General features: G+C 47.8%; 1 protein-coding gene across 11 annotated transcripts in view; it reads right to left on the bottom strand.

Moving 5' to 3' along the window:
* Positions 1–21,183, bottom strand: part of PLEKHG4 (pleckstrin homology and RhoGEF domain containing G4) — an 82,766-nt gene that overhangs the window by 37,805 nt on the left and 23,778 nt on the right. For all 11 annotated transcript variants that reach the window (XR_003077171.3, XM_015279197.3, XM_015279198.4 and 8 more), the window contains 6 exons: positions 18,472–20,626; positions 13,373–13,588; positions 9,796–9,919; positions 9,080–9,173; positions 4,077–4,163; positions 2,208–2,324 (listed from right to left, as the gene is read on the bottom strand). Coding sequence is in view for 10 of the 11 variants with exons in the window: in XM_015279197.3 (XP_015134683.2) it covers positions 2,208–2,324; positions 4,077–4,163; positions 9,080–9,173; positions 9,796–9,919; positions 13,373–13,588; positions 18,472–20,626 (2,793 nt within the window). In the remaining variant the exon portion in view is untranslated. The remainder of the gene's footprint in view (positions 1–2,207; positions 2,325–4,076; positions 4,164–9,079; positions 9,174–9,795; positions 9,920–13,372; positions 13,589–18,471; positions 20,627–21,183) is intronic.

The following is a 21,183-nucleotide window of genomic DNA, read 5'->3' on the forward strand; positions in this document are numbered from 1 at the left end:
TGCAGGTGAGATCACCGAGGCAGGAAATGAATGCTGTTTGCCACACAGCTGCAGATCTAAAAGGGTCATTAGCACATCCAGTGCGTTACATAAACAGGCAACCCATACAGACCAATTCCGACACCAACTGCCTTTGGTAACATTTTGCATGTTGTAAGACATGGAAACAAGAGGTACTCCGACACCAAGATCCTTTCTGCAAGAATTATCCTTCTGTACCTCAGCTTTTCTCAACTCTGTCCAGAAAACTAATCCACATCCTTTGCAAAGCCTGTCTGCTTCCTCACTGCCAAACCAACCTCAAGTTCTCACATTCTACCCTAGGCACTGAGACTGGGCTTCAACGTTTCTACTGCATTAGCATGGGTTCAGCGTACTTCTTCAGCATGGAGAGAAGGCTGCGGGGTGACCTCACTGCAGCCTTCCAGGACCCAAAGGGAGCCTATAAACAGGAGGGAGTCAACTCTTTGAAAGGGTAGATAACAGCAGGACAAGGGGAAGTGGTTTTAAGTTGAAGGAGGGAAGATTTAGGGTGGATGTCAGGGGGAAGTTCTTTACTCTGAGAGCGGTGAGGTGCTGGAACAGCTGCCCAGAGAGGCTGTGGATGCCCCATCTCTGGAGGTGGTCAAGGCCAGGTTGGATGGGGCCCTGGGCAGCCTGGTCTACTATTAAACGTGGAGGTTGGTGGCCCAGCATGCAGCAGGGGGGTTGGAGATTCATGATCCTTGAGGTCGCTTCCAACCTGAGCCATTCTGTGATTCTGTGATACTTTTAGATGAGAGTTGAAAAACAAAAAAGTGGTCCAAAACTAAATTGGGAAAGCTAACATCTGGCAAGTGCTAAGCTTAACTGCTGAAGCTTGCCATCAGCAATACGACAATATTATCAATAATATCATAACCTGCTTCAAACCCTACACTGCGTGCCACGCAGAACTCCAGGCAGTGAGATTAGAGCTGGAAGACCACCAAATCTTTTGGGAGTACAGGAGACAGGGTGAGCCAGTCAACTGCAACATGGAGACAGCCAATTTGTGTGCAGCTTTACAGAGATCTAATCCCGTCTCATCTCAGTGTGCCAGATCATGTCTCAATCCAGCTTTCACACGCTCAACAAGCACATGATCCTGATCCACAGGACTTATGCTCCCTCCACAACCAGGGTGTACAAGGGGATGATTATTAGGGCCACAAATGCTACTTCTGGAGACTTCTGGCAGTCCTGCATGGCCAGCAAGACCTGCAATCCTGCCAGATATCACCAGCACATGGCTGCAGCACTCTTTGCCAGGGTTCCTTCCCATATGAACTGCATCTGGTTGCTGCAGTTGCAGCCCCTCCATGCCTGAGGCTTAACCTGGGTCAGCTCAAACACCTCCACAGTGGTCAAAGGAGGTCATGGCACTAAGGAACATCCAAAGCAGTGAAACAGGGAGAAGGAACAGGTTGCTGGTACTGCCTCCTACTGTTACCTGGCTCCCAAGGCACGCTGAACAGAATCTGTACAGGGCAATCTCCTAACCTCATGCAAACAGTTCTCAAAAAGGAAGAAAACATCCCTAGACTGAGAGGTTTTTTTAGCCCTTCCCTGTATTTTTAGTTTCCATGTTTTCTAAAGCACTCAAATTTGATGACAAGTTTGGTAAATAAGTGAATAAAGCAGCAAATACGTGTTCCTGTAAGGATCTGAAATAATTATCAGGAACTTCCAAGTCTGACTCCTTCCAGGACCGCAGCTTTCACCAAGCAGTGCCTGGCTTTGTCCAGTCTGTCCCAAGCCCCAAAAGATCTAATTTTTGATCAATCAATTTTTAAGTTCTTGACGATTAGACACTAACATCCTCTTTTGAGATTAGCACAAGAAGTGTCTGTCCTTAAGTGTCACTGCACATCACAACAAAGGATTCTTTTTATTCTTTCCCTTCAAAATATGGCCAAACCTGAATTAATACAGTTCAAGCAGATGAGCTAAAAGCTAAAGTTCCTCCAGCTATGCTAATAGGCCACAGGGTTCCTCCATGTTATGAAGACAATGTTAGTACTCCTTTGGCAACGGAGATGGTTGTTTGCATGGACAGCTGTTACAGGAAACATTGCCTTTCTGTGCTCATAGGCTCGGTTGCTCAGAGGCTCCATTCTCTTGCTTCAACTCCTTTAGCATGCCATTCCCTTCCCCCAGATAACAAAGAACACCGGACACCCACTTACCATGCGGAAACTTAACCAGTCCCGGTGGCAGTATGGGAAGGTCCCGTCCAGTTCCAGAGGCAGCTGTGAGCTGTCTATGTGCTTATGGAGGGATTTCATGGAGGTGAGAATTTCAAACTGCATTGAAATAGAATGGGAGAAACAAAAGCACATTTGCGTTAAAGGGCAGTGAGTACTGGCAAGGAGGAGGCGAAGTTAACAAGAGACAGCATTTCTTCATTTATCTTGCATAAAAACAAGGCACACTGTGTATCTGCAATATGAAGAAAAAAAATCAGTTCCCATCTTGGAGCATTTTGCTGTGCAGCTCAGTGGGTGAACCCCGAGGGAATGCAGGCCAAAACACGTCGTTTCACCAAGCAGAACATCTGTGATGGAAGTCTGGCAGCAGCCAGCCTTCTCTAGCTATATCCAAAACTTCCAAGTACAAGCAGAGCAACTCAGTTCCCTCATATGCTCTCACACTGGGTTGCAATTTGCATTTGTTTGGAGAGCCTGAGAGTCTAAATCCAGCCCCCAGCTTCCTCAGCTCACTTCCTGGAAAATCTGAGCCTCTCTCTCAGAGCAGTCCCTGCCCTACCCTCAACTCCCCACTCACCACAGCAGCTATTTGCTCCAAGTGTTTCCTAGATTTCCACACTGATAATTTGCTTTCTCTGAGTCTGTAGTACCTCAGCAGAGCACTCTGGAGGGACAGACAAGTGCTCCTGAAGGTAGGTGGAAACCAGCCCGGACACCAGGAGGGCAGGTGCAGAGAGTTAACCCAACACATGCACTGCAAAGTTTTCACTTCCATATGAAATAGTGAGGATGTTTCCAATTCCTCCAGCATGCCCAAGTCTTTATTAAGCTTTGTGCTGTTCCCTCCTACACACTTTGGATCTGCTCAGTGCTTTTAAGTAATGCCCTCTGGAGCTCATCCTGCACGCACACACCTGCAAACATGGAAATGGACTAACAGCATTTGCTGTTTGTTAGACTTTCAGGGCAGCGTGCCACACACACAGCAAACACAACGCTGTCCTCCAAGGTCAAAAAAGAGGACCGGGTCTACTTTGAAACCGAGTGGATTTCTGTGGTGGGCACAAGATTTCAGTCTACTCCTGAAGCCTATAACAGTCTTGGTGCAGATGGAGATGAGTAAAATGCAGTCTGATGCTCTGTTCACTCACCACAGACAATTAGGGAGGCTAAAAGCCTACATTTCACATACAGCTGTGGAATACCAAGGCACATTTACTTCTAGCAGGGGCGTATGGTGATGCTGAGATGATCCTCCCTCCTCCGTTAGCACCTTCTGTTACCCTTCCCAGATAGCTCAGCTGCAGGAGAACCTCACATGCTTACATGTCTCCTCTTCCCCCTCCTGAAGAAGTCTCTCAGCCGCTGACAGCAGCGGCTACAAGGGGAGGAAACGTGAGATATGCAGCAGGTCCCTTCACGGGATGGAGTCCAGGATTGAGCAGAATGAGATCTCTTCCTGACCAAGGATTTCCTCCATCGTTAGGAGGAGAGCAAGAAAAGCCTCTCTGCTACTGTTAATTAACAGGCTCCTCCATACACCTCTCCACGTCCCCAGCAAACCCCCTGCATCTCAAGGGCCCCAGCAGACTGACATAATTAAGGCAGACATGTCAGCGCTGGACTTGACAATAAACACAGCAAGACAGAGATCAGTGCAGCTCACGGGAAATTTTACAACCCCATAAATACCACACTCGTAAGAGACTACAACCATAAAATATAGAGAAATAAGAGATTTCATGTGAGAACGAGCATACATTAGTGGACTCAGAACTCTCCACTTGGAGAGTTAAACACAGGATAACAAGAGCTCCCCAGCAGCCCCTGCACAAATGGTTTTATTACCTGTCCTGCTGTTGGCTTCTCCATCCGGAAAGTCAGATCTCTTTCAACCAGAAGCAGTACTCCATGAATACAATGAGGATCCATGTCCTGCAAAAGAATAGAGGGGAAATCCCATCACCTGTCCACCCAGGATGCTGTGGAGAATCTACTGTACCAGCTTTGCGCAAGAGATTGCAATTTCAAAGGAACTTGATACTTCAAAGGTACTTGGAAGCCTGGCAGGCAGACACTAGGAACAGGGAAGGCTGTTCTGCAGAGCACCAAGGCCTTAAGGTAGCTCACTTCACATCAACTAATCTTGCAGTACTTAAGGAAGCAATGAAAGAGGTCAGGTCTTGGCTACCCTAAAAAAAATGCTGCTTTATACACATGGAAAAGAATCAGCAAAGGAAAAAATTAAAAAGAACTACATTCAATGTCCATGTCAAGGTCATTTTTCCTAACCGAAAGGAAGTCTTTTCCCCACAGTGCCAAAAATGTCATCCTCTACTTACTGCCAACTCACAATCAAGGAATTGCATCCTGATGCTAGAGTTAAACCAAGAGAAATTCCTATTTGGACATACTGAGGGATGCCTGGCAGATGTAACTCAAGATTCTATAACCCGGGATCAGCTTCCCATTTACAGAAGCACTCTCCAGGAAAGTGAGAAACAGACAGAGCGACAGCAAGGACAGGGATATGTAGCAGAAATATCTGGATCACAGAGACAGGAGCAACTAAATGATACTGGGATCCGGATTGCAAGGAGCAGCTGTCTCATGGTTAGATAGAAGCCATTCCATCTAAGTATCGCGTAGATGTCCACTGCATCTGCAAAGATCTTGGAAACTGTCAAGCAACAAATCCTTTTTGGTAGTGCTAAGGCTGCAAGGAGTCTGCCATACAGGAGGCCAACGTCAACCAGAGAGCCCTGCTTAAGAAAATGCCCCAGCACTGTTTAAGGTAAAATACCCAATATAAGCAGCAGGGCCAGCACACAGAGGCAGACATCTTGCTCCTACCAGAGACTGAGCTGCCCAACCTGATGCCGGGCCCAGCACTGCAGTTTAGAAACAATGCCAGCACAACCCAACTCTGCAAGTGCAGGCAGCAGCAGAGGTCACAGAACGGGGAAAAGACATTTCTCTGTGGTGTTAAAAGAGGATCCTTTGGAACAGTCAGGAAAATAGCCCAGCTGAAACACCTCCCAGGGCAGCGAGAGGTTCCTGTCTTCTCAAATCCCTTTTTCCAAAGCAAATTATTCACACTACCACTGTTATCTCAACACTGATCAAAAGGCCAAAAAGAACTTACAGCAGAATTAGGCTGATCTGGATAAATACTAAAGCTCATCTGAAGAGAAGATGGGAGGACACTGAAGCTGCACCAGCATCTCTGAGTTTGTCTGCTAGAAGGTACTGAAGGATGAGAACTATCCACAGTGCCAAGATAGGCCACAGAGCTACGAATTAGATAAATGTATTATTTCACAATCCCTCCTATACTCCAGCAGTCATAAAATGTGTAGTCTGAGAGGATAAAGGTAGGGGTGGTGTAACATAGGGTTACAAGAGCCAAACACTCGTTTGCTGTTGGTGCTGAAAACAGCAGCTGAAAAACCATTTGCAGGTTAAGCTGGCAGGGGAAAAGTTCCAAGGGAAAGAAACATTTCCAAAAGAAATTAAGTATGGTTTGCCATATTTCTTTTTTTCCAAACAGCGGAAGAAAAGTCAGCCTCATCCAGCCCTGAGGGGTCCATCCAAGTGGACTACAACAGTTCACAGGAGCGCTCTGGGAGACAGGCAGAGCTGGAAGCAGTAGGGCACTGCCTGCAGAAGCTTCCCTGCAAGTTTTCATATCATCTCCTACCACTGCTAACAGGTCCAGCTGTGTGGAAGCAAAAACACAGCCCATACCTCCAAGGGAACACCACATTTCCCATCACAGGTACAATGTGGACATAAAAGGAACAGAGCAACATCAACAGCAGCTCAGAAAGCAGCAGGGCAAACACCAACCCTTTCACTTTTTTAAATGAAAGATTATTTATTTTCTTCAGGCAAATGCTTCAAATCACCTTCCAGCTTCCTGACTCAAGCCCACAGCCAACCTTCATGCTGGCAACAACCTGGAGCAGTGGCAGTTTGGGCAGCCTGCGCTTCTGGGACACCCCCCCACACACCATGCTCAGTCTCAGAGTGAGCACTACTCAGAGTTGTATGAGATTCCTGGTCTTTAACATCAGACCAAGGTCCTCCACACTACTGCACTAACACAGCATGTAAATACAACCCTTGAACAGCAAAAGGATTACACAGAAATTTAAACTACTCCTCTATCTCTGTCTTCATAAACAGACTTCTCCCTTCCCAATCTACTGCAGATCCAGCAGATTAAGGATTAAGCATTTGCACTGACATGCAGTACTCAGAAGTATCTCATTCTAAGAACTCAGGCAGAGGAAAATCCCACAGCTGTTCTCTGAAGTCCAGCACACACTGCCTTGCTTGCTGAGACACAGCAAAGCTCAAAGCAACAGACTCCCACAGCTCAGAGCTAGCTGGTGCCAAGCTGTGACCAAGCATCAGAGCAGCATTCCCCTCTGCACAAACCCTGCTCCAAAGCATTATTACACAGCTTCCCCTGGGAACAAAGCACGATCCATTTTGCAGCACATAAACACTGCACGCTTCCCCTCTCCTCCTCTGTACAGAGTTTCTCCTCCTTCTCAAGTTAGCTTTGCTGCAGCACTTGATATTGCCCCTGCTCCCAGTGCTGTCTGGGACATAAAGACTTCCAGCAGTCTCCATACACCCCCATTCTTAAGAAGATGGGGAATAAAGTCTCGCAGAACACAACTGAAGGCAAAGAGGGTGAGCAGAGCTCACAAGGTGGCTCTGGACAGCAACTGAAAGTCAGGGAAAGCAACCTGCAAGCTGTCTGTTAGCACTTAATAATTCTGTTCACACATTCACTTTGGAAAGATGGAAAATGGAAGAGCTATTTCCTCAGCTCATTTTCCTCAAAATATTTTCCTCAAAATTGACAAATTTTGACCCAGAAATATCTGGGATGAAATTCTTCTCTCCCGAGGGAGGTTCTATAGGGTTAATAGATCTGAGCACCGCAGCAGGAAGGGACTTCGCATGAGGTCATCTTTGCTGCGCTCATCCGCTGTGAAGCAGTGCTCCTCACCACTGAGTCAAGAGGAAAACGTCCCTTCCAAAATTCAACAAGCAACACTGGCTCTCAGAACTTAACAGATCCCACCCACAATTTCACAGCAGGCCTCACAAAAGCCATGTAAATAAAGCCCTGCTGAGCAGAGAGCAGAACAGCAGAGATGAGCTCTCGAGACACAGAGTGCTAGATATAAGAGAAACTGGGAGCTGTAGCAGAGATTTCAGAAAGGACCCCAAGGGGATCACCTGTTACGTGATCTTACAAGCCCAACTTACTGATTGCTCCTGCATCCACTGTCCAGCAAACGCTGCCATGCTCTAGAACACTTGACTTGCCTCATAGTAGTTAGTTTTCTAAACTTCTCTACTCTTGTTTTGGAGCAGATGGGAACAGTGTTGTGGGATCACAGAAGTAAATCAGAAGTAAATGCTAGGCATCCCCAAGAGGCTCAGTAGAGCCAGGGGATTATTCTTGTGCCAAAAGCAGACAGTGAGCTAGCTGAGCAGGTCCTGTTTACAGAGTCTGCACAGGAGGCAAGGTAAGGACCAACAAACCACAGGCAGAGCAATCAGCCTGTCAGTCACTGTTACCTGGAGCACACATTCAGCTCCAGCAATCTCTCTTGCAGCACACTAATCCCTGCTAGCTAACTGTTGTTCTACCCTCTACTTAAAGCTAGACTGACATCACAGCAGGATATTACACAGGTATTTTTTTTTTTTAAAAAAAAGCTTTTCCTTCCTCCCCATTTCAAAGGACACGAAGCATAGAGTGAGGAGGGCTCTATTCCCGCCGTGTTCTGTGAGAGCAATGACCTACTAGTGGCCCAAAAGCACACTGTCTCTCAACGTGCTGTTGTTTTCCAAATTACCCCACTAAAATACAGCCATGCAACCTACATGGAAGCACTCAAAAGCTTTAGCAAGCCCACTGCCACGTGGACATAACAAAAACAGAAGGTATTTGCTTGTTACCTCTGCAGAACTGAGCAGGGCACCAGATTACTCCTTCAGCATAGAGAATGAGCACACTGATAGCGCTCACATCTCCACCCAGCCCAGGAGGGAGGAGGACTCCAACTCAGCCCCAACACTCAGATGTGGCACTGAAGCACATAAACCACATGGACACCAGCCTCATTAAAACACTGCCCCATTCCAGTCTGTAGAGCTTGAGCCCTGAGAGACCTACGCTCTGATTTAAAAGGAACACCTGCTTAAACAGGATTAGTCATAGCTACAACCCAGCATCTCCTCTGGCTTTCTAATAACAACAGACAGAAGCAATCTGGGACCAGGGGCAACACAACCCACTTGCTTTCCAAGTGATTGATACGAAAGCCTTTGACCTGAAGCAATATAGAGTTACAGCATGTCCGGTTCCCATCCTTCACCGCCAGCCACACGAACAGCTGCATGTGCTCTTCCACCTGGTACAACACAGTGCCTTTCCCTCCTGCTGCAGCAGGCAGAGGCCTCTCCTCCTCCCTTCTCTGTGGTGGGCTACAATCCCTGTGTGTTTCACCTAGTCCCAGTGCAGCAGGCAGCATCACCACACACTATAATTTGTGACAGCGTTTAGACTAAGATACGGGGCTGTTCTCAGTGCAGAGACAGAAATAAATCTGAAGGGGTGGGGAGGGGTGTTCTCTAACTCAGACTTGCTTAGGTTTTTTTGCTTTGTCTGCAGTCTGGCAAGTTCCTCAAACAGGGTTGGGTGCATAACTCCATCTCCCAAAGCCAGGAGGCAGATGGAGACATAAGCAGCAGATGGAGATATAACCTCCAACCAGGACAGCAAGCCAAGAAGCGTTCCTTTGTCTGAGCTCAAGGATCACCTGCAAAATGCTGAATGCCTTGAAGAGAGCAGGAACCGGCGAACAGCGACGAGCATCCACGAGAACAGTCAGACCCAAAGCCTGACACTCGGGTCTGCAAGGACAGAAAAAGAGGTAACGTTATCCAACAGTGACAATCATCAAGTCCATGAAAACCAAACCCCTAAATACGACAGGGTAAAGAAAGCATGTTAGAGCTCTGTATAAGGAAAGCCAACTATCTAGCCACTCCTCCTTCCCTTAACCAACATGTACAAGTGGAAATCACCACCCAGACTGCTCAGGTTTTACCACTACTTTCATGTGAACTTTCAACATCTCCAATCCCCAGGACACCTCTCACCAATGGCAGAGGTGCTGATCTCCCCCTCTGAGGGATCCACACAGGAAGAACTATCCTTCCTCAAGGCATTCTGGGACAAGCTTGGCCTTACCCACATTACTTCACAAGAACAGCTATTCTGGATCAGACACAAAAATCCATCTTTCCCAGAGCCAGGAACGAAGAGAAAAACATAAGAAAAGGCATGAGAGGCAGAAGCATTCTCAGGGGTAAAGCCTGCTCTGTTCATCAATGGTTGAAAGCCTACCGAGTCACTGACAAAGATAGCTTTACTTCTTATTAGTTTAATTGTCTCAAAGTGAAAAAGCCTTGGTAGAGCCCACATTTATAGAGCACATTTTCTTTCCCTTGACAGCCCAGGAGTATCACAAACCTTGGGATGCTGTGCAGGTACAGGAGGAGGCGAACCAGCTCAGTGGTGTTGCAGTGAGGGTTTAACCAGGCTGTGTTCCTTGTTGTTATTATTGCCACTGCACGTCCCGATTTATCTCTGGTACCTGTAAAAGAGGGAGAAACAAAAAGTCATGCAAGGACGTCAGACTAACAGAGCCTGGTTCCAGGTGTGTGTTTCAGACTTCTCTGCTGTCACCCTCATCACCTCCCTAGAAATGCTCTGTAGAACCAGATGCAGTCTGTGTTACACACCAGCGTGGGCTACAAACACACTTCCAATGTATGTAAATGCTGCCCAAGAATGAAATAGCTGAGCACTGCTCGAGTAGCTGAGCTCTGCTTGTCCTTCTCTCAGGGCAGCGTTCAGCTTGGACTGTTCTCTTCTACCCAAACACAAAATCCTCACCAAATTTGGCAGAAGTTGGCTAATGATAACACAGCCTTTTGAGAAGAGCAGGAATCTCAAGATAAATAACCTGACACCTGCTTGTGTTACAGCATCACAGGTAGTCCCAGACTGCTCATCATGGCCACATGCTCTGCCCACTGCCCATTTCTGCCCTGCCCTCCCTCCCTAGGAAAGAGCCATAAAACCTCTGCAGTACTCCTGAGCCCATTGGGAACAAAGGAGGCCCAGCCACCACGGTGGTGCTATCAATTCTGCCTAGGGAATGGTAAAGGCACATTATGGGCAACATAGCTGAGCTGGGATATGCTGAGGAAGGAGAAACCCCTCCACTTCAGCTAGCCATAACTGCTGCCTGACTCTTGTCTTTCAGAAGTGCAAAGACAGCTTCTCACAGGATGCAGCCTGCTCTAGGAGCTCCCAAAACCAAGTGACATTCCAGCTTTGAACTTTAGCCATTGAATGCCTTGAAAACCATGAAGAAAAGTACTGGAACTACATCCAGTTTTCTCTCCAGATGTAAAGAGAGGCAACAAGAGGATAACACACTGGTATGGAGGCCCAGAGCTGCCTGTGTCATTCAAACCAGGCAAGGCCCGTGGAGGGAGCCTGGCTGAGTGACCACCACTGTGAGCTCAGGAAGGTAAATGATCCAAAGAACCACAGGGACTACACCTCTATTGTGTGAAAAGTAATTCACAAGAACAGGAGGCATTTCCTGCCATACAAATTGTGCGAGAGAAGGGAAAAGTCCCAAGCACGATACAAAAGCAGAGGTGTAGGGAAAACTCTCCTCTACCACAAGAGATAACAGCTCTGGACCACCTCTCTCCCCATCCAAGGGAGGAGTGAGTGAGTTGGGAGGTAAACTAGATACAGATGGACAGCCCCAAGCACAGAAAACTGCCCTGGTGTGATCTCAACCTGTCACCAGGACGTGACTTGAGTGAGAGCCACACATACAGATGGGCACCATTTAAAATCAGGGCTTTTTGCCTCCCAGAACTGTGGACCAGACTTTCTCCTGCTGATAGCAGGGTCAGAGGCTTTGATTGCCTCCATGCTTCAGGAGGAATACTGAATTCTGTATTATCAAAGAGCTGGAGAGCTGTATCCCGTTTCATAAGCTAAGGGGTTCATCAGAAGATTTAAAAAGGAAAGCTCTCAGTTACAGCATAATGGTATGATAACTCGTCTCATTAAAAGCCTCCTTGCTCTGAAGCATCATCTTTTGTCCATTAGGGAAGCTAGACACCACCAGAACTTGATTAAACCTTTAATTAGCATATGTGAACCTAGGAAATTACCTGACTAGGTCAAAAAAGCAACAACAGCCACCAGGGCTAGGTCTGCAACAGTGACACAACCAGCTGATTCAAGAACAGAACACAGGAATGGAACACTCCTGAAAGTTTCTAATTCCATCACCTACTTGTCTATTAATTGCTTTTTATTCTCTGCTTGTCATAAAAGTTATCCTCTCCAATGCAATTAGTGTTTCATTACCAATGTCTAACATTTGGCATTTAACTGAGTGGTGCACGTGTTTCCTCAGGCATCTCCTTTTGGATGTCAGTGGGCAATCCTCACAGGAGAGAAGACATGTCAATCAATCCCACATCATTCCTCTTTCAGACCAAAGCTCCCTTGGAAGCATCAAGCCCAAACCTCACTTCTTCAACTCACTCCAAACACACATCCCTTCAAACTGGATTTGAACTCTTCTGACTTTCTTTGTATGTGTGGTAGGAATCTGTGCAGCAGTTCCCATAGTTAGGCTTCTTCTATAGAGAGGGCTGTGGGTTTCTCTACAAAACACTTCATTTTCTGGCTGACACACACATCATAAAACTGTCCATGCTAATCAGCAGACCAATTTACCTACTGATGCTAATTTTTGTATGTGCAGGTATCATAAGTCTGCCCTGCAGCTGGTTTCTCATCTCTCCTTTTTCCAGAAGACTGAAGCAGTCCTGTTTCCTTTTTCTCTTTCCCATACAAAGGTGTTTTTTTTTAAATCTCAGTCACATTAGCAGGTTAACAACACTGCCAGTCTCCACCCCAAGACATCCCTCCAGGTACCAGATAGGCTGTCTCCCTTTTCTGCCCCTCCTGCAGGTATCAGAACATCCCAAATCACTCCTCTCTGCTCTCGAGGCAATTCCCAAAATGAAAGTAGCTCCTGAGCTCACTGAACACAGCACCTTCCTGCCCCACACCGGACAACAGGGAAGCAGACCCTCGGGGAGAGCAGCTGCTGTTTCCCACAGGAGCAGCACCGGAGAGGTAGACCTCGCTTCCTCTGTTTAAGTAAATGCCTGGTTAAACACAAAGACTTCTTGTTAGGGCCCTGCACTCCAAATGATCCTGGCTGCTCTGTCCAACAGCCTCAGCTTTGTTTACCACTCTGCCAAAACTTGTCCCATCCAGAAGTTTTAACTGCAGCAATTCAGTATTTGCTGCCATATCAGATACAAACACTGAATACGGTTTGACCTACAGCTGATCCCAGCAGAACAATTCTGGGAAGTCCTCCCAACACAGCTACTTTTGTCAGATGCTATTTAGCCACGCTATCGTTCATCCCACACGCTGCTCATCCACACTGCATCGGGGTGATCCTTTCAACACTATGCGTAATGAACTCAAACTTGTTAGAGAAATCTTTTCTACCCAGGGAGCTACATTTAATCAACCAAACTTCTAATTACCAAGAAGAAAACTGGTTTTACAAGAGTGCTGTCAAATAGCCTCTTCCACGCTCTCATCCTCTAATTATCTACCAAGTGAATCAAGTTCCTATTGTTTTGACCAGGTCTGATGTCAGGCCCAACATATCATTAGTTGGATACTCACTCTTCTTTCTGAACTAGTGGTATGAGCCTACAGATTTGGCATTTCTGACTCATACGTGCTTTGTTAACGTTTGAAGGCTCCAGGGAGCAAGCAAACATGACTTTCATGGGAGGGAAATTCTACTTCCTGCCCTTCCCATTCAGAAACTTTAAGAAAGTTCAGAACTGTTACTTCAGGAGAGGTTTGGAATGAAAGGAATGACACTGGCACAGACAGCAGCACCAGAAACGTGGCGTATCTCCTCTGCCCCCCCAGCAGCCCCACTCCCCAGACATGTTCTGGCTTGGCTACTCACCAGGCAGGCAGGCAACTCCACTCCTGAGCACTTCAGGGTTCACATCCTTGACTATGGAAGGTGCAGACCGGCCGCCCCAAGCAGCCCCAGGAGCTGGGGATCTGGGGGGACTAACAGCTGTTGAGGTTTCCTCCAGGGCACAGGCTTTACCTGCTGGCTTCAATACATCTGCACCAGATACTTCTTTTACCACCTCTGCCCCGTCCGATACCATGCCTGCAAGACAAGCAGCAGTCAGAACCTGGAGCCCAGCTCCACCCAGAAAGGTCCCAGGGAAATCCCACTCTGGGGAGGGACGATGTGCCCCCAGCACCGTGCAGCTCCCAGTCCTCGTGCCAGCAGCACGCATCGTACATGCTATGAACCAGTCGTAACACGAATGCTGCAGCAATTAAAAAAAAAGGCAACAACGGTTCATCATGAAGTTTTCAAACTGTAACAGCTCACTTCAGAGAAGGATTACTGTACTCCGGGACATTGCTGAAGGTAACGTTTGGAGCAGGACATGTCCGCTGGCAGCCCCAAGTCCGGAGCAGCACAAATCCCTGGCGGAGCTCCAGCAGCACGAGCACTGCAAAGTGATAAAGCAGCTTCTGACAGGGAGAGCTGCTCCAGCCGAGCAGAATTACTCCCCCGACACCACTTGCAGACTGCTTCTTGAAAATGCAAAGCCGACTGGAGGCTGACAAATCAGCTGGGAATTAGCCAGCAAAGAGACCTCGTTCTGCTCGTCCAGACTTTTTTAATTAACAGTTAGCCTGAATGGCAAAAATCTATTTTAAAACCCTGAAGAACAGAAGGACGAGACCAATCAGCACCGTTTGGGAACTGGAGCAAACACTTCATATCCCTGACACTGCAGCTCTAAAGAACAAGTGATCGGATTCATCTGATTCCAAAATTAATTAGCTGTTCCTGCACACACAAATTAACGCCAGTTTTCTCTCCATTTTGAGTTTCAATTTTCATGTAAAGGGAGCTGGAGAGAAGAATTCTCCCCGCTATGGGAGAAATGTTACTCCCCATTTCCCAGCACGGTAAGAATTAAAAGGCAGCAGCGTGTCTTTGGATCCTAAGCACACAGCTAAGCTGCCTCACTGCTGGGCAGAGGCACATGCTGCAGAAAAAAGGCCGCACTTCTCTGCAAGTCATGGAACTTCAGTATCTATCAATAGAAATCAACCCCCCTTTAGAGAAAATAAAAGAGGGGAGCATTTATTTGCTTGCTATGAAGTCACATACTTAATTGCTATTTAAAATTGACTTAAACCATCCTACCTTCCTGCTGCATCAACAATGCTGACACTTGACTCAGTTTATTTACCAACAGATTCCAGTACTTCATTAAAGAGCAGGACGGGGAACAAAGCAGTCCTTGAAGTGGCTTTCAATACAAGTTTTAGCAGCAAAGGAGATTTGCAGGTTGAGGCTCAGCCCAAACTGCTTTCAGAACTGCTCAAGTGGGTAAGAGAAGTGCCCCAAGGAGCAGGGCTCAGCATGCAGAACCACCTGACAGGGGAGAGTCCCAGAGCAGTGACTGAGTGCAGCCCAGCACCCTGGTAACATCCCTCTCAGGGACCTGGGACCCTCCCATGGCATTTGCTGGAGTGATGGTTTGAGGCCTCTGCACCACCCTGGGACACAGCAGGACTCAGTTCTGCTCCCAGTACTACAGTTCAGCCTCTGTTTTCCACTAAAAGAGGTCACTACTTTGGGCAGTGCTACCATATCTTCCCAAGGTGGGATTTAGGAGGGCACGGACCTCCTGTGGATAGGGGACCACCACGCCGAAGAAATCACAGCCCAAACGTTTTCCATTAAGGGCTGGTAGATTCCATGGGAAAACAGGTTCTCAGGAGGCTGTAAGGCCTGGCAACAAGCACACATGCTATTTGTAGTAGGGGAATTTGCATCACATGAAGGAAGCCTCTGAAGAAGACCTAAAGGTGGCATTCAAAGAAGATGAGGAAGGGAGCATGGCTACACTGAAGGAACCACACCAAGCAAGAAAAGGACCCAAATGCACATGGTAGCCCTGCACTGGAGCTCTCTTAGGAACAGGCAGCAGCTTCCCAACCCCAGGAGAGAGAAGGGTTTCATTCAGCCCACCGGGCACGGCCATGGTGCCGAGGCCACCTAAGAAAAGCTGTGCAGCCTCTGGAGCTCACAGAGGCCCTGACCAAACCCACCCTTCCCTAACAGAGGCCCCGAGGAGGTGTGCAGACCCCAGCTCTCCCCAGGCAGGCCCAAGCACACTGCTTGCTATTTGCAGTCTGGGGTGGAGGCACTCACCGAAGCGGAAATTGGAGAAGGCGGAGGATTACATCAAAAAGCAAATTGAGAACTGGGACAGCTGAATCTGCCATGTTTGCAGGTTCCACCTTTCCCTGAGGTTAAGGAAGCGGGAGAGGAGGATTTGCTTGTGTGCATTTCAAAGAGACATTAGCATTTCTCCTGCAAACTGCCCCGGCATTGGTATCATCCATGCTAACACCCTGCAGGAACACGGAGTGGCAGTGGAACACCCCAGCAGGTGCTGCTGAATACACCCCTGGGTGGCTCCTCAGCCAGCTTCTTGACTATCAGGTTATTTTCCACTCCCCAAATACAGGAATTCTCCTCCAGGAAGAGCTGCAAAGTTTCCAAATTCACTTGAAATTAGCCACTAGGGAAGGAAAAAGAAATAAAACAGGTTTTCTGCAGATGGAACCAATGTAAATTTTAAGCCACCAACTCAAAAGAGGTCACATTTTACTCAACAGTTTTCCATGCTAGGTCATATTTATGCATAAAACAAGCTCCGTTTGTGAATGGGAGTGGGAGGAAGGGGAGAGAATTGAAGGATGAAGAAAAATCTGCGGATACAGCAAACTCAGATGTGCCAGATCTGAAAGGGAGTTTTGATCTGACCTACAATGCCTGCTTTAACACGAGCCCACAAGTGCCTCACAGAGAGCAAACCACTGCTCCCCAGGTGTGCACCGCAGGTCTGAACCAGGCATGGGAAGCTTGGGGGCGTGGTTAGATATAGTTTAGGCAAGATAACCCCAGTTAGCAGCCCCAGCAGCAAAACGACCCCAACAAGAGCCAGGCACCAAGAGCTCAGCTCACCACAGACCGAGCAGCTGGCAGAGGGAAGCACTGTAGGACCGAGCGTGGGACATTTGCTTCACTGTGTAATTTCCCTCTGAATGATCTTCCCATTACAATATTTCTGAGAGTTAAAGGGGTTAGATAAAGGAAGACAAATAACCCGTTTAGATCTCCAAGTAACCAAAATGTAACAGAACAGACTGAACTTCTTATCGCCACAGTTTTTAAGAAATACCCCCAGTGCTGAGGGATATGGAGCTGCCCTATGCCTTAACCCCACAGCCACCCAGCCAACCCCTTTTCTGATGACCGAGGTATTATCTTTTGTACTACATACTCCAAGTTAACAGTCTTTTTCACTGCAGTGCCACAGCATGACATCATCGGAATCAAGCCACAGACACATCACTTAATTCAGCCAAATCCACAGAAACATTTGAATTACCTTCCATTACAAACAAGCTCCACACATGCCCCAGAAGGGACCGGCACTGCTGAAACCCACAGCAGCAGCCAAGACTTGTCCTGCTGAGCAGAGAGAACATGGTGCTTACTATCGCATCCACGAGCTGGGCTCGAATTGTAGGCAGAAGAGATGGGAATGCAGAACAATCAGCCACTAGGAGCCATAAGGAAAGCACACACCCAGTACTCCCCACCACCAGGGTTCTCTGAGGCCCACTCCTGTGCAAACACATGCATAAAACCTCGGTCAAGAATGCCAGCAGCCCTACTCTGGGGCTGAGGCAGAAAGCTTCATTCAGGGGGACTGGGAACCCACAGCACACTTATGTATCAGCACACATCTCCCAAACAACTACGGATGGGCAGAGCGTGACCTCTTTCTGCTGCTCGTGGTTTTGGATGCTCATTAGAAACTTCAGAGCTGACCTCTTCATTTCTCAGAAAAGAGATGCCCATCAGTCATTCAAAAGTATTAGAGATGCCCAGCAACAGTGGGCCTGCATAATTACTGAATTAACCTATTTAGTGCAGGTGTAAACAGAAGTTTCCCATTCATGAATAAAGATCCTATACTAGAGAGGTCACACTGAGGTCTCTGGTGAAACGTGACTTCTGGACACATCAGAAACTAACAACCGTGCTGCATCCAAGCAGATACTGGCCACGTATCTCTGCCAGCTCTGTTCCCCAGACATGCTCCAACAACATGTATCCGCACCTCCAACCCTTTCAAGCCAGATAATTTTCCTAGCCAGGGGTCTCAGGGAATGCAAGCTGCTGAACTGGAATGGCATGCCTCCCCCGCCCCCGCCATGCATGCTTCTCAGTGTGATCCACAGATCTAGCTCCAGCTTTCCAGACTCAGCAGAGCTAGGCAAAGCCAACATCGTGTCTGTGGGACTACACGCTGTCTGCTACAAGAGGCAGAGATCTGGATTGCCACCATCAGTTCTTCTCAAGGGGAACAGTTCCAACACAGCAGCAAGGCCTTAAGAAGCCTGGGTAACGTCTGCTTAAACATATTGTTTAAGAGAGAGAGGAAGGGAGATGGAGGGGGATCCCTCAACTCTGCAGCTCGCCTCTTGCAGCAGCTGGCAGCACACACACATTTGGTAATCTTCAGGTCATGTTCCATAGCAAGTATCTGACTGTGCCATCTGCTGCTGCTTCATCTTGTCACAGTCATCCTCCCATAGCCACCGTACTCTGAGAAGTCAGCCTCTCTGCTCTCATGCACACCCACTGCGTGCACCCATAATGCACACACAATGAGTGCAACAGGTGGAGGTCACGAGCCATCACCCCAACTTTGCTTCATAATAACATAAATTTGCAAAGGCTGTGGAACAAAATACTGCAATAAATCCACCTTTGAAGAGAAAGTTAACTTCAAGCCACAAAAAATGACAACGTAACCACTTTCCTGTGGTTTGTGCTATTACCCCAAAACCTCCTGGTACTTGCCAACAGTAGCTCCCAAGCACTTTGCTTTCTGCCTATGTTATCAGTCAGATAAACACACAAACACTCAGACCCTGTACCTTTAGGAGATGATGCTTCTGGAACTGCCTCTGGGTGGGAATGCAGAGCAGTGGGCTCTATGTTCCCCTCAGCAGGTCCTGAGGACAGTGGTCCAACCTCCAGCTCCTCTTGTATGGATTCCAGTGTTTTTAAGGCTACAGCCTTTGTCCTGTCCACATCAGAAAAACTGTCTTGGTTCTCCTCCCCTCCCTGCGAGTCCTGTGCTGAAACACACTCTGGGCTCAGCACAGAGTTCATTTCACTTCCATTGCCTTGGTTTTCTGTCCATCCTCGTGGATCCCCACACCTCTCTCCAGATCTGTGGCTTCCAAACTGACTCGAGTCTTCTGCTTGAGCGTCAAGACCCAGCAAGGATCCGCTGGTACCTGACTGTTCTGCCACCTGCCCACTCTCTGCTGGCAGTGCAGTTTGGGGCAGCATGGCATCTTCAGCTCTCTTATGCTGACAAGCAGGGACCTCTTGTTCTTCACCATCTGAAAGCACTCCATCCGCAGGAGCGTTGGTAGAACAGCAACTACAGCTACTCCGATGCTCCTTCACAGCCTGCACTTGTTCAATCTCTTCATCCTCAGGGCTCTCTCTTCTCCCCAGCTCTATTTCACCTACTTCTCCTCCGTTCAACTGCTCTGGAGGATTTACTGGACAACTATAATTTGTTTCCTGATCAGCACAAGCTCGGACTGCTGCTGCATCTGTCACGTTCCCCGAAGGAGAGCTTCTCTCCACACCCACAGCCAAACTCTCAGGCGTGGCAGGCAATGCAGTGGCGTGGACTGGTATAGTACTTTCACCAGCACTCTGGCAAGAAGCATGGGGACCTTCCTTCAGCGTGCAGCACGGTCCCAAAGGCCCCAGGACAGACCCAAGAGAGGGATCCACCTGCGTCACCTCATGTTGATGCTCTGCCAGTGGTTCTCTGTGTTCTTCCATAACCTCCTCTTCAGCAGCAGCATCTAGATTCGCTCCTGGGCTCTGCTCCAGTATTTCAACACCGGGATTTATGCTAGAACCATCGCTTTCTAATTCCATGTTTCCAGTAGAACCAGTCATTTGTGCTTTGCAGCTGACACCATCTCCAGCACACACGTCACCGTTGCTGCACGGCGCATACTGCCAATCAACAGAGCACTCACTCCAGGCCTCCTGCTCTGCAGCACAGGAATCTTCTGCACTGCAGGAAGGAGCTGCAGCTGCAGGAAAACTGTTTCCCATGCTCCCAGGACCACCTGACAGCAGCTGACCTTCTGGAGACAGCTCCTCACATGCAGTCGTTTTGTTGCTTTCCAAAGGAATTACATTTTTGAGAACTTCTGGAGAAGTGCTCAGTGTGTCCATCTGACAGTGCTCCTTTTGCATAAGTGCTGAGTGAACTAAGTTCTTGGAGTAGGTGCTATCTTGAATGACAATAAATCTGTGCTTGCCTTTAGATGCATTCACTCTTGTTCTAGGCTGAGTCAGATAATTTAAAGCTAGTGACTGGGTTAACGAGCCTGTCTGTGGTCCAAACCGGGGCAGCGAAACTTCGGCAAGCTCAACGTACTCCCCTTCAAGGTCACTTGGCAAATCCTCTTTAGGAACAGGACTGGAACACACACCATTGACAAGAGTTTCACCTAACTGCGGAGCTGGGCTGCTAACAACCAGGTTGTTGCAATTTGGACTTTGTTCCTGTCGGTACTGAGATTCTACGTCTGGCAAGCTGCGCTCAGCATGGTCCATGGGGAGACACAAAAGTGAAGGTTTCCCTGTTGTCTCTTGTGTGATAATATTATTTTCAGTTATTTTTGGTTTATTTATAAATTCCGGATTAACCACGTTATCCCAGGGAACACGAAATATTTTATCATCAGTGGTTAGTAAACAATTTTCCAGTGCTATACCCATCCGCTCTCCATTGATAGTACTCAACCATTCCAGAGTAAAAATAGAGGTATAGGAAACTTCTGGAATCACAACTTCTTCTACATTATGCTTGTCTTTTGCTAAACACTTCAATACAATCCGTGGAGACTTCTTCAGATAGGGAACCACCTGCAGGTAGAAGTCACCAGGCTTCAAGATTCGCCAGTCAATGGAAGCCAGCTGGACTACGATCTTCTCGTGAATGCACAGGGGCCAGCCCTCGTGGCGAAACAGCAAGCCACAGTACTGAACCTAGAGAGGAAACAGAAAGCATGTTCAGCAGCAGGAACGCAGCTCAGCTCAAGCCTTCGCACGGGAGAGACTGCACATCTCTTTTACAGACCAGCTGTAGCAATAGCATAGCTAAATTTGGGGTCTTTGGCAGTTAGCGTAGGGGAGTTTTCTATACTGAGATATTCTCTTTAAAAAGAAACAAACACCATTTATTGACAAGTTGCCATCACAGATCAGCAGCGTCTCGGGAGCTGAATACACACACTAGCCATTTGCCGCAAGCATCAGCCCTACTTAAAGCTGGGTCAGCACAAACAGGCAGAGGTCTGAGCCCAGAACCCTGGGGTACTGATGCCAGGAGTTCCCACTTCCCAGTGCTCAAGCAGAAGACCTCTTCTTTACCTTAGTGCTGCAAATGCACAACAACCTCTGTCCTCAACTAAAGACCATTCACAGCCTAACCAGAGGTCGACAATATGCACCACATCCAGAGCTTATACAGCACGCTCTAGGTTGTACCAAGTGTACTCCAAACTAACCAGGAATAGGCTAAAGATACAGAAACACTACAGCAC

The sequence above is a fragment of the Gallus gallus genome, chromosome 11 (genome assembly GCF_016699485.2).
Source record: "Gallus gallus isolate bGalGal1 chromosome 11, bGalGal1.mat.broiler.GRCg7b, whole genome shotgun sequence".
Lineage (NCBI taxonomy): Eukaryota > Metazoa > Chordata > Aves > Galliformes > Phasianidae > Gallus > Gallus gallus.